General features: G+C 47.1%; 1 protein-coding gene across 2 annotated transcripts in view; it reads left to right on the top strand.

The window, feature by feature from the left end:
• Nucleotides 1–12553, top strand: part of DUT (deoxyuridine triphosphatase) — a 49456-nt gene extending 36903 nt beyond the window's left edge. For both annotated transcript variants that reach the window (XM_075342751.1, XM_075342750.1), the window contains 3 exons: nt 9853–9927; nt 11949–12019; nt 12211–12553. In XM_075342751.1, the coding sequence (XP_075198866.1) occupies nt 9853–9927; nt 11949–12019; nt 12211–12267 (203 nt within the window). In that variant the 3' untranslated portion in view covers nt 12268–12553. The remainder of the gene's footprint in view (nt 1–9852; nt 9928–11948; nt 12020–12210) is intronic.
• Nucleotides 12554–12770: the final 217 nt, after the last annotated feature.

The raw sequence follows: 12770 nt of genomic DNA on the forward strand, positions 1-12770 counted from the left end.
TTGGTGGACCAAATGAGGGGAAGGTGGCTAGTAAGGACCATACCTACATATAGAGACAAATTAAGCAGGGGATTGTATGGGCCTTTTGAGTCTTCTACTTTGGTTCCAGTTAGGTCTTATGGCACTGTTCCACTAGGGCCATGTCCGCATCTTGGGCTGTGATTTCTATGGAATCTATATGTACAGTGCTGGCCAAAAGTATTGGCACCCCTGCAATTCTGTCAGATAATGCTCAGTTTCTTCTTGAAAATGATTGCAATCACAAATTCTTTGGTATTATTATCTTCATTTATTTTGCTTGCAATGAAAAAAACACAAAAGAGAAAAACAAAAATCAAATCATTGATCATTTCACACACAGCTCCAAAAATGGGCCAGACAAAAGTATTGGCACCCTTAGCCTAATACTTGGTTGCACAACCTTTAGGCAAAATAACTGCGAGCAACCGCTTACGGTAACCATCAACGAGTTTCTTACAATGCTCTGCTGGAATTTTAGACCATTCTTCTTTGGCAAACTGCTCCAGGTCCCTGAGATTTGAAGGGTGCCTTCTCCAAACTGCCATTTTGAGATCTCTCCACAGGTGTTCTATGGGTGTCAGGTCTGGACTCATTGCTGGCCACTTTAGTAGTCTCCAGTGCTTTCTATCCAACCATTGTTTTAGTGCTTTTTGAAGTGTGTTTTGGGTCATTGTCCTGCTGGAAGACCCATGACCTCTGAGGAAGCCCCTGCTTTCTCACACTGGGCCCTACATTATGCTGCAAAATTTGTTGGTAGTCTTCAGACTTCATAATGCCATGCACGCGGTCAACTTATAGGTGCTAGAGGTGGGGAGACAAAAGGCGCAAATAGGGTCTTACCCGATTATAACTTGAATGATAAAAAAGGAAAAGGTACACTCACCTGATATGGTTGTGCCAGTCACAACTCCTTAGATTGCATGTGAGTGTCAGCGTGGTTTAAAGCATCGGCCCCGTGAAAGGCAAAATTGTATATAGAAAGAAGGGAAAACGGGTTTAAGCCGCGCTAAAAAACCACTGATGCAGGATTAATAAAGAAGTTTCTTTTTTATTACAGCATTCCAACGCGTTTCAGAGACAAGGACCGTCTCCTTCCTCAGGGAAAAAAGAAATCATGCACATGTCTACAGCCTAATGCTTTAAAGGAGGATACAAGCTGCCACGTTGACAGCCATGACGTCATCCACCCACTTGGTTGCAGGGCAATGACTCATAGACACGTGGAGAACGTACAAAGGAAAAAAAGAAAAAAAGATAACATTTTGATACATCAAACATTGTAGAAACACGAACAACCAACATGAGATACAAATAAAAATTGTTAAAAAAATCTTTTTGTGGTTCATTATCGACATATATAAAATTTATAGAGTTGTAGACATAATTTGGATAAAAAGAGATAAAAAGAGATTGGAAAGATGCGAACCTGTGGGCAGATGCTAGTATGCAAAGGGGTTAACCACCACACCATTACTCCAAATCCATCTGGTGAACTTGGTGGAAATGGGGATGGGATGTTATTCAGTGACTCAAAAAGATCAGTCTTTAAGAGCAAAATTCCTCGAAAAATCCATGAACATTTGATAAATATATATAAAGATCTACGTGGGCACATCAACGTGATTGGTGCTGGTGTGAACATATTATGATCCATTTTAAGTATTGAACTTAACAATAACATTTACGTTCTCCACGTGTCTGAGTCATTGCCCTGCAACCGAGTGGGTGGATGACGTCATGGCTGTCAACGTGGCAGCTTGTATCCTCCTTTAAAGCATTAGGCTGTAGACCTGTGCATGATTTCTTTTTTCCCTGAGGAAGGAGACGGTCCTTGTCTCTGAAACGCGTTGGAATGCTGTGATAAAAAAGAAACTTCTTTATTAATCCTGCATCAGTGGTTTTTTAGCGCGGCTTAAACCCGTTTTCCCTTCTTTCTATATACAATTATGCACGCGGTCAAGCAGTCCAGTGCCAGAGGCAGCAAAGCAACCCCAAAACATTAGGGAACCTCCGCCATGTTTGACTGTAGGGACAGTGTTCTTTTCTTTTTCGCTCCTAATTGGGAGACCCAGACAATTGGGTGTATACCTACTGCCTCCGGAGGCCGCACAAAGTACTACACTTAAAAGTGTAAGGCCCCTCCCCTTCTGGCTATACACCCCCCCGTGGGAGCACGGGTCCCTCAGTTTTTGCTTTGTGCGAAGGAGGTCAGACACGCACGCATAGCTCCACTATTTAGTCAGCAGCAGCTGCTGACTATGTCGGATGGAAGAAAAGAGGGCCCATACAGGGCCCCCAGCATGCTCCCTTCTCACCCCACTTTCTGTCGGTGGTGCTTGTTAAGGTTGAGGTACCCATTGCGGGTACGGAGGCTGGAGCCCACATGCTGATTCCTTCCCCATCCCCATTAGGGCTCTGGGCGAAGTGGGATTTTACCGGTCTCCAGGCACGGAGACCGTGCTCCATCCGCAGCCCCTGGAGAAGCCGCTGGATATGGAGCTGAGTATCGTCAGGGACATGGCCCTGCTCCGTCAAGGTACTCTGTGTCCCCGTGCATACGCGCGCACACCGCAGCATTGCTGGGTGTGTTAGTGCGCCGGGGACAACAGCGCTGCTGCGCTTGTGCCATTTCCTCACTTCAGCTTAGCTGAGTGGGTAGACTCAGGGAGAACGGTCGCGCCGGCCGCTGGGACTGCGACGCGGCTGGGACTTGTGGTGCGCCGGGGACATCCGCGCTGACCGTGCATATATCACGGCCGCGCTTATTACTACAGTCCCCGGCTTTTGCGGCCTGGTTCGTTCGTTCCCGCCTCCGCACCTGCCAGTCAGGAGGAGGGCGGGACGCTGTACAGAGCATCAGCGCTGAGGGCTGGAGTCTTTTTTACATACTCCAGCCCTCACACCAGGCACAGTAGGACGCAGTTTCCCGCACTTTGTTTGTGGCACGCCCACGGTCCGCCCCTCTTCACAGAACGCCGGCAGCCATTCCTGCCTGCACGCTGAGCTGCAGAGGGGAGACGGGGAGACCCAGACACGGGATTCTACGGCCTCATACCCGCTGTTCAGCGGGCGGTAAGCAGCCCTCAAGGGCTCACCCCCACTTGTGCCGTTTGTATACTGAGTATTTTGTGTGTGCAAATACTTTGTACTGTACGGTCGCTGGTGATTCTCGGCTATATACCCTCCTAGATTACAAGGAGGCAACAGCATGTCGTCCGCAAAACGCAAGGGTGCCAAGGCACAGACATTATATGCTGCCTGTACCGCATGTGGGGCTGCTTTACCGGCAGGTTCCACTGACCCCCATTGTGTGCAGTGCTCGGCCCCTGTGCAACTTGCACAGCCGGGGCCTCTGCTGGACGTGACCCAGAGTGTACCACCTGTGAATGCTGTCCAGGTGACAGGAACGGAGTTTGCAGCTTTTGCTGACAGATTGTCTATGACCATGTCAAGGATTCTTGAAACATTGCAGTCTAGACCAGTAACTCAGACCATGGACACTGTGGCATCATTGCTCCCTGGTCCCCCTCAGCTGGAACACTTCCAAGCTCCGGGGGTGTCACATGCACCCCAGGGTGACGATTCTGACTCAGACAACAGTCCCAGACAACCTAAGCGGGCTCGTTATGAGGGGCCCTCAACTTCGTCTCACTGGTCAGGATCCCAGCGGGACGAATCTATGGGTGATGAGGCGGATGTAACTGATCAAGATTCTGATCCTGGGACCGCTCTCAATCTGGATACACCGGATGGTGACGCCATAGTGAATGATCTTATAGCGTCCATCAATAGGATGTTAGATATTTCCCCGCCAGCTCCTCCTGCGGAGGAGGCAGCTTCACAGCAGGAGAAATTCCATTTCAGATATCCCAAGCGTAAATTAAGCACTTTTCTGGACCACTCTGACTTTAGAGATGCAATCCAGAAACACCACGCTTATCCTGAGAAGCGGTTTTCTAAACGGCTTAAAGATACACGCTATCCTTTTCCCCCTGACGTGGTCAAGGGTTGGACCCAGTGTCCCAAGGTGGACCCTCCAATCTCCAGGCTTGCAGCCAGATCTTTAGTTGCAGTAGAAGATGGAGCGGCACTTAAAGATGCCACTGACAGGCAGATGGAGCTCTGGCTGAAATCCATCTATGAAGCTATTGGAGCGTCGTTGGCGCCAGCTTTTGCAGCCGTATGGGCACTCCAAGCCATTTCAGCTGGGCTTATACAAGTCGACTCTGTCACACGTACATCTGCCCCGCAGGTGGCACCATTGACCTCTCAAATGTCTGCATTCGCGTCTTACGCGATTAATGCTGTCCTGGACTCTACGAGCCGTACGGCGGTGGCGTCAGCCAACTCCGTGGTTTTGCGCAGAGCCCTGTGATTGAGAGAATGGAAGGCAGATTCTGCTTCCAAGAAGTGCTTAACCAGTTTGCCTTTTTCTCGTGACCGATTGTTTGGGGAGCGTTTGGATGAAATCATTAAACACTCCAAGGGTAAGGACTCATCCTTACCTCAACACAGACAAAACAAGCCCCAACAAAGGAGGGGTCAGTCTGGTTTTCGGTCCTTTCGAGGCTCAGGCAGGTCCCAATTCTCCTCGTCCAAAAGGATCAGAGAGGCTCAGATTCTTGGCGGACTCAGTCACGCCCAAAAAAGACAGCAGGAAGAACCGTTACCAAGACGGCTTCCTCATGACTTTCAGCCTCCTCTCTCCGCATCCTCGGTCGGTGGCAGGCTCTCCCGCTTTGGTGACATTTGGCTGTCACAGGTCAAAGACCGTTGGGTGAGGGACATTCTGTCTCACGGGTACAGGATAGAGTTCAGCTCTCGTCCTCCAACTCGTTTCTTCAGAACTTCCCCACCGCCCGACCGAGCCGATGCTCTGCTGCAGGCGGTGGCCGCTCTAAAGGCGGAAGGAGTGGTGACTTCCGTTCCTCTTCAGGAACAAGGTCACGGTTTTTACTCCAATCTGTTTGTGGTGCCAAAGAAGGACGGGTCCTTTCGGCCCGTCCTGGATCTAAAGTTGCTCAACAAACACGTAAAAACCAGGAGGTTCCGGATGGAATCTCTACGCTCCGTCATAGCCTCAATGTCTCAAGGAGATTTCTTAGCATCAATAGACATCAAAGATGCTTATCTTCACGTGCCGATTGCGCCAGAGCATCAGCGTTTTCTACGCTTCGTTATAGAAAGCGAACACCTGCAGTTCGTAGCGTTACCTTTCGGGCTGGCAACAGCCCCTCGGGTCTTCACCAAGGTCATGGCAGCAGTAGTAGCTGTCCTGCACTCGCAGGGTCACTCCGTGATCCCGTATTTGGACGATCTACTTATAAAGGCACCCTCTCAAGAGGCATGCCAACACAGTCTGGACGTGGCACTGAAGACTCTCCAGAGTTTCGGGTGGATTATCAACTTTTCAAAGTCAAATCTAACCCCGACCCAATCACTAACATATCTTGGCATGGAGTTTCATACTCTCTCAGCGATAGTGAAGCTTCCACTGGACAAGCAGTGCTCTCTGCAGACAGGGGTGCAATCTCTCCTGCAGAACCAGTCCCACTCCTTGAGGCGCCTCATGCATTTCCTAGGGAAGATGGTGGCAGCAATGGAAGCAGTCCCTTTCGCGCAGTTTCATCTGCGCCCTCTACAATGGGACATTCTCCGCCAATGGGACAGGAAGTCGACGTCCCTCGACAGGGATGTCTCCCTCTCTCAGGCAGCCAAGGACTCTCTCCGATGGTGGCTTCTTCCCACCTCATTGTCAAAAGGAAAGTCGTTCCTACCCCCATCCTGGGCGGTGGTCACGACAGATGCGAGCCTATCAGGGTGGGGAGCAGTGTTTCTTCACCACAGGGCTCAGGGTACGTGGACTCAGAGAGAGTCCACCCTTCAGATCAATGTTCTGGAAATCAGAGCAGTCTATCTTGCTCTGCGAGCCTTCCAACAGTGGCTGGAGGGCAAGCAGATCCGGATTCAGTCGGACAATTCCACAGCGGTGGCGTACATCAACCACCAAGGGGGAACACGCAGTCGGCAAGCCTTTCAAGAAATCCGGCGGATTCTGACGTGGGTGGAAAACACAGCATCCACCATATCCGCAGTTCACATCCCAGGCGTGGAAAACTGGGAAGCAGACTTTCTCAGTCGCCAGGGCATGGACGCAGGGGAATGGTCCCTTCACCCGGACGTGTTTCAGGAGATCTGTCGCCGCTGGGGGATGCCGGACGTCGACCTGATGGCGTCACGGCACAACAACAAGGTCCCGGTTTTCATGGCACGGTCTCACGATCACCGAGCTCTGGCGGCAGACGCGTTAGTTCAGGATTGGTCGCAGTTCCGACTACCTTATGTGTTCCCACCTCTGGCATTGTTGCCCAGAGTGCTCCGCAAAATCAGGTCCGACTGCCGTTGCGCCATTCTCGTCGCTCCAGACTGGCCAAGGAGGTCGTGGTACCCGGATCTGTGGCATCTCACGGTAGGACAACCGTGGGCGCTACCAGGCCGTCCAGACTTGCTGTCTCAAGGGCCGTTTTTCCATCTGAATTCTGCGGCCCTGAACCTGACTGTGTGGCCATTGAGTCCTGGATCCTAGGGACCTCAGGTTTATCTCATGATGTTGTTGCCACCATGAGACAGGCTAGGAAACCATCCTCCGCCAAGATCTACCACAGAACGTGGAAGATATTCTTATCTTGGTGCTCTGCTCAGGGAGTTTCTCCCTGGCCATTTGCATTGCCTATTTTTCTTTCCTTCCTGCAGTCTGGGTTGGAAAAAGGTTTGTCGCTTAGCTCCCTTAAAGGACAAGTCTCTGCGCTATCCGTATTCTTTCAGAAGCGCCTGGCGCGACTTCCTAAGGTACGCACGTTCCTGCAAGGGGTTTGTCATATCATTCCCCCTTACAAGCTGCCATTGGAACCCTGGGATCTGAACAAGGTTCTAATTGCTCTCCAGAAGCCACCTTTCGAGCCTATGAAGGAGATTTCCTTTTCTCGGCTTTCACAGAAAGTGGCTTTTCTGGTGGCGGTCACGTCTCTTCGGAGAGTGTCAGAGCTGGCGGCGTTATCTTGCAAATCTCCCTTCCTGGTGTTTCACCAAGACAAGGTAGTACTGCGTCCAATTCCAGAGTTTCTTCCCAAGGTGGTATCTTCCTTTCATCTCAATCAGGATATCACTTTACCATCTTTGTGTCCGCATCCAGTTCACCAATTTGAAAAGGGTTTGCATCTGTTGGACCTGGTGAGAGCACTCAGGATCTACATTTCCCGCACGGCGCCTCTGCGCCGTTCGGATGCACTCTTTATCCTGGTCGCTGGTCAGCGTAAAGGGTCGCAAGCTTCCAAATCCACCCTTGCGCGGTGGATCAAGGAACCAATTCTTCACGCCTACCGTTCTGCTGGGCTTCCGACTCCTTCTGGACTGAAGGCCCATTCTACCAGAGCCGTGGGTGCGTCCTGGGCATTACGGCATCAGGCTACGGCTCAGCAGGTGTGCCAGGCGGCTACCTGGTCGAGTCTGCACACTTTTACCAAGCATTATCAGGTGCATACCTACGCTTCGGCGGATGCCAGCCTAGGTAGACAAGTCCTGCAGGCGGCGGTGGCCCACCTGTAAGAAAGGGCTGCCTGACAGCCCGATCACGAGGTATTCTTTTACCCACCCAGGGACTGCTTTTGGACGTCCCAATTGTCTGGGTCTCCCAATTAGGAGCGAAAAAGAAGGGAATTTTGTTTACTTACCGTAAATTCCTTTTCTTCTAGCTCCAATTGGGAGACCCAGCACCCGCCCTGTTTTTTCTTAGGGTATTTGTTTTTCGGGTGCACATGTTGTTCATGTTGATAAGTTACGTTCTCCGATATTGTTTATCGGATTGAATTTGTTTTTGAAACAGTTATTGGCTTTCCTCCTTCTTGCTTTTGCACTAAAACTGAGGGACCCGTGCTCCCACGGGGGGGTGTATAGCCAGAAGGGGAGGGGCCTTACACTTTTAAGTGTAGTACTTTGTGCGGCCTCCGGAGGCAGTAGCTATACACCCAATTGTCTGGGTCTCCCAATTGGAGCTAGAAGAAAAGGAATTTACGGTAAGTAAACAAAATTCCCTTCTTCTTTGAATGCCTCTTCTTTTTTTTTTTTTTTTTTTTTCCTGTAAACTCTGTTGATGGCTTTTCCCAAAAGCTCTACTTTTGTCTCATCTGACCAGAGAACATTCTTCAACGTTTTAGGCTTTCTCAGGTAAGTTTTGGAAAACTCCAGCCTGGCTATTTTATGTCTCGGGGTAAGAAGTGGGGTCTTCCTGGGTATCCTACCATACAGTCCCTTTCCATTCAGATGCCGACGGATAGTACAGGTTTACACTGTTGTACCCTCGGACTGCAGGGTAGCTTGAACTTGTTTGGATGTTAGTCGAGGTTCTTTATCCACCATCCGCACAATCTTGCGTTGAAATCTCTCGTCAATTTTTCTTTTCCTTCCACATCTAGGGAGGTTAGCCACAGTGCCATGGGCTTTAAACTTCTTGATGACACTGCGCACCGTAGACACAGGAACGTTCAGGTCTTTGGAGATGGACTTGTAGCCTTGAGATTGCTCATGCTTCCTCAGACAGTTCTTCGGTCTTCTTTCTTTTCTCCATGCTCAATGTGGTACACACAAGGACACAGGACAGAGGTTGAGTCAACTTCAATCCATGTCAACTGTCTGCAAGTGTGATTTAGTTATTTCCAACACCTGTTAGGTGCCACAGGTAAGTTACAGGTGCCGTTAATTACACAAATTAGAGAAGCATCACATGATTTTTCAAACCGTGCCAATACTTTTGTCCATCCCTTTTTTTATGTTTCGTGTGGAATTATATCCAATTTGGCTTTGACAAATTTTTTTTTTTTTTCATTGAAGACAAATTAAATGAAGATAATAATACCACAGAATCTGTGATTGCAATAATTTTCAGGAAGAAACTGAGTATTATCTGACAGAATTGCAGGGGTGCCAATACTTTTGGCCAGCACTGTATAGCAGACACTTGGTCTTCTCCATCTACTTTTTTTTTTATTTCCCAAACATTACAAATTACACATTTTCTTTTCTTTTGGGCATAAAAATTCTGCTAGAGTTGGTCCCACCCTATGGGATGATTCCTCTGCGATCTCTTATGCTGTCATGGGAAGGGTAAAAAAATGACTTCATCGGTAATTTTGATTTTCCAGAGCCTCTATGACAGCACAAGTTAATTCCCTCCCTTCTTTTCTCTCTTTACGTTGGTAGTGGTCTTACCACTGAAGAGTCGCATATTTAAAAAAAAAAACAAAAGTGTCTATATATAGGCGACCATTCTTGGAAACCAAGTGTTGGGAGGCTCAGCCTTTTGCATCCACAGGTTCTAGGAGGCCGACCCGCTGTCATGGGCTCTCTAATTTTACATTACTGGCTAGTGTAAGTAAAAATGTATTTTTATTCATTTTTTTGCAATTCTTAATTTCCAAACATTTTGAATACCCTATAGAAATACAAACACAATGTAACATTGTACTCGGTCCACAGCTGGAGGGCGTAGGCAGCTTTTAGAGCCAAGGCCGTGACACAGAGCTCGCATCTGAGGGTCATCCCATTAACCTGCCAGCACCAATGTGCATTTTTTCCCTGATGACTGCAGTGTATTTTCCATCATTACGCAATGCAGAATATTTCTCTGTTCTGTGAAGGAATTTCTACATAACTGTCTTACTTTTAAAAAATGTTTTTTTGTTTCCCCCCCCCCCCCCTATTTGAAGTTGCTGCATTGTAAATGTGGATGTACATATTATTATTTAGTGCTTTATCACATTTTTTGGTTTGTTTTAGCGGGTGTTATTGATGAAGACTACAGAGGAAATGTTGGTGTTGTATTATTCAATTTTGGAAAAGAGCCCTTTGCAGGTATGTGCCATTGTATTGAGACAAGTGAAGGTGTATCTCGCTGTCTGTCTTTTTTCAATAGGGTTTTTGGTGAAGGACGGACTATTTCTGCATTGGGGAGCAGTCATTAAATCTTAATTAAACATAGCGATTTTTATTTTTTAATATCATGAAAACGTTTAAATGGCTTTTCCTACAATTAAAATATATCGCAAAGAAAAATGTTAAATCTGCACCAGGTTTTATTACACTATTAAAGAGGTTGTCCTGTCTAAATTAAGTCTGCAGGGACTCTGTGACTGGAGACTTAGAAATGCTTCCGGAGCACACAGTGTTAGTCTCTTTCTTACCCGGGTACGGCGGTCACGTGACCACAGTTGTGCGCTATGCATGTTCCCGGCCAGAACCCGACTCGTGGGTGTGAAGTGGGCGTGTCCGACTAGTAGGTACAGCCGTCTAGTGGGTGCTGCCTTGCTCTGTACACTTGTCAGGTTCTGGCTGTTCTCATGCATACAGCACGTGACCACCATTCACAACTCAGAAACCTGCGAATCCTTGCAGCGTACAGTGCGTGCACTTGGAGATATAATTACTCTGCAGTTAGACTTATAGTGATGATGGTGCAAGTGAAAATTGGGTCAAGGACCCTAGTATCAAATCCCAAACGGATTCACTGCACTTGATGTATATGATGCAAAATGTGACAAATTTTATTAAATAAGGAATTGCGACTATGCAATCAGCAGCATTATGTCAATAGCAACAGCGCTACTGTGCCTGTGAACCCTGTGTACAATCCTCAAGGCACCTTCTATGCATTAGTGCTACAGTTCACCTCATCTTTCATCCTCCAGACACCCACTATTCAGCGACTCCTGACTAAGACCCAGGCGGGTCGAAACGTCTGATTGCATAGTCTCAATTCCTTATTTAATCAAATTTGTCACATTTTGCATCATATACATTGAGTGAAAAAAAAAAAGTTAATTTTCTGCAGTGTTAAAGCTTAGTGGGCATGAGAGGTCTTTTAAATCACATAGTTTGCTGCAACTATAATACTCTACTTCTGTCCGTCCATCCATCCTTTCCTTGCGTGCGGTCCATCCATACTTTCCTTGCGTTCCTTCCTTTGTTTCCTTGCGTGCGTTCCTTCCTTTGTTTCCTTGCGTGCGTTCCTTCCTTTCTTTCCTTGCGTACGTTCCTTCCTTTCTTTCCTTGCGTGCGTTCCTTCCTTTCTTTCCTTGCGAGCGTTCCTTCCTTTCTTTCCTTGCGTGCGTTCCTTCCTTTGTTTCCTTGCGTGCGTTCCTTCCTTTGTTTCCTTGCGTGCGTTCCTTCCTTTGTTTCCTTGCGTGCGTTCCTTCCTTTGTTTCCTTGCGTGCGTTCCTTCCTTTGTTTCCTTGCGTGCGTTCCTTCCTTTGTTTCCTTGCGTGCGTTCCTTCCTTTGTTTCCTTGCGTGCGTTCCTTCCTTTCTTTGCGTGCGTTCCTTCCTTTCTTTCTTTGCGTGCGTTCCTTCCTTTCTTTCCTTGTTTGCGTTCCTTCCTTTCTTACCTTGCGTGCGTTCCTTCCTTTCTTTCCTTGCGTGCGTTCCTTCCTTTCTTTCCTTGCGTGCGTTCCTTCCTTTCTTTCCTTGCGTGCGTTCCTTCCATACTTTCCTTGCGTTCCTTCCTTTCTTACCTTGCGTGCGTTCCTTCCTTTCTTTCCTTGCGTGCGTTCCTTCCATACTTTCCTTGCGTTCCTTCCTTTGTTTCCTTGCGTGCGTTCCTTCCTTTCTTTCCTTGCGTGCGTTCCTTCCTTTCTTTCCTTGCGTGCGTTCCTTCCTTTCTTACCTTGCGTGCGTTCCTTCCTTTCTTTCCTTGCGTGCGTTCCTTTCACAGTGTAAATATGTAGCATCAAATATGCAGCAAATAATAATTTTGTGGGCCTGTAAACGAGCGTCTTGCTGCGTTTTTAATTAACTTGTGAAATGTGCTTTGTTTTCTTAGCTATGTATAACTACCATAATTCTAAAAAGTGTTCATAATTTGTATAACTTTATACTTCAGTTAAAAAAGGTGACCGAGTGGCTCAGTTGATATGTGAGCGGATAGCCTACCCTGATCTTGAGGAACATAAGGTGAGCAATTTGTATTTGTTATACATGGTTTCTCCTTATTATCAAACTGTAATGCTGTGTCAGGGCTCAGTCAGATCTTCCTCATCGCTGTTACTGATCGGAACATTGTTTAACGAAATCTGAAATGAGCTCCAACATAACTGCTGTTTTATTTATTTTTGTTTATTAACGTCTGTTTTTTTCCTCTGCAGGTCCTAGATGATACAGAGCGAGGTGCTGGTGGTTTTGGATCCACTGGTCAGAACTAGGATTTGTTGAAATGTGCTGTTACTGTACGAGCGTGCATTGTTTTATGATGTTCGTCCCCTTTTCTCCATGTAGGGGATTGAATTTGAGCAGTTTTCTTCCAAATCAGACATCAAAGAATGTATGGTTTGTGATTAACCAGTATTCTATACCAAATGTGTCATGTTCTGGATCCAGAAGTATAAACATTGGGTCCGGGTTTTATTTGTCCCCTTGAATGTTTGTGTTGTTTCCTGGTCAAATGTTTTTATGATAAAATGATGAAATAAATTGAATTTTAACTACTGATCACAAGTGTTATCAATCTATTGTAGGCGATATACAGTGGCATGCAAAGGTTTGGATACCCCTGGTCAAAATTAATGTTGTTGTAAACAGTTAAGCAAGTAGAAGATTAAATAATATCTAAAAGGCATAGAGTTAAAGAACACACATTGCCTTTGTATTTTAGGCAAAATATAGATAGTTGGATATATTATAAATGTCTATATAGAATAAATCAATC

The sequence above is a fragment of the Anomaloglossus baeobatrachus genome, chromosome 4 (genome assembly GCF_048569485.1).
Source record: "Anomaloglossus baeobatrachus isolate aAnoBae1 chromosome 4, aAnoBae1.hap1, whole genome shotgun sequence".
Lineage (NCBI taxonomy): Eukaryota > Metazoa > Chordata > Amphibia > Anura > Aromobatidae > Anomaloglossus > Anomaloglossus baeobatrachus.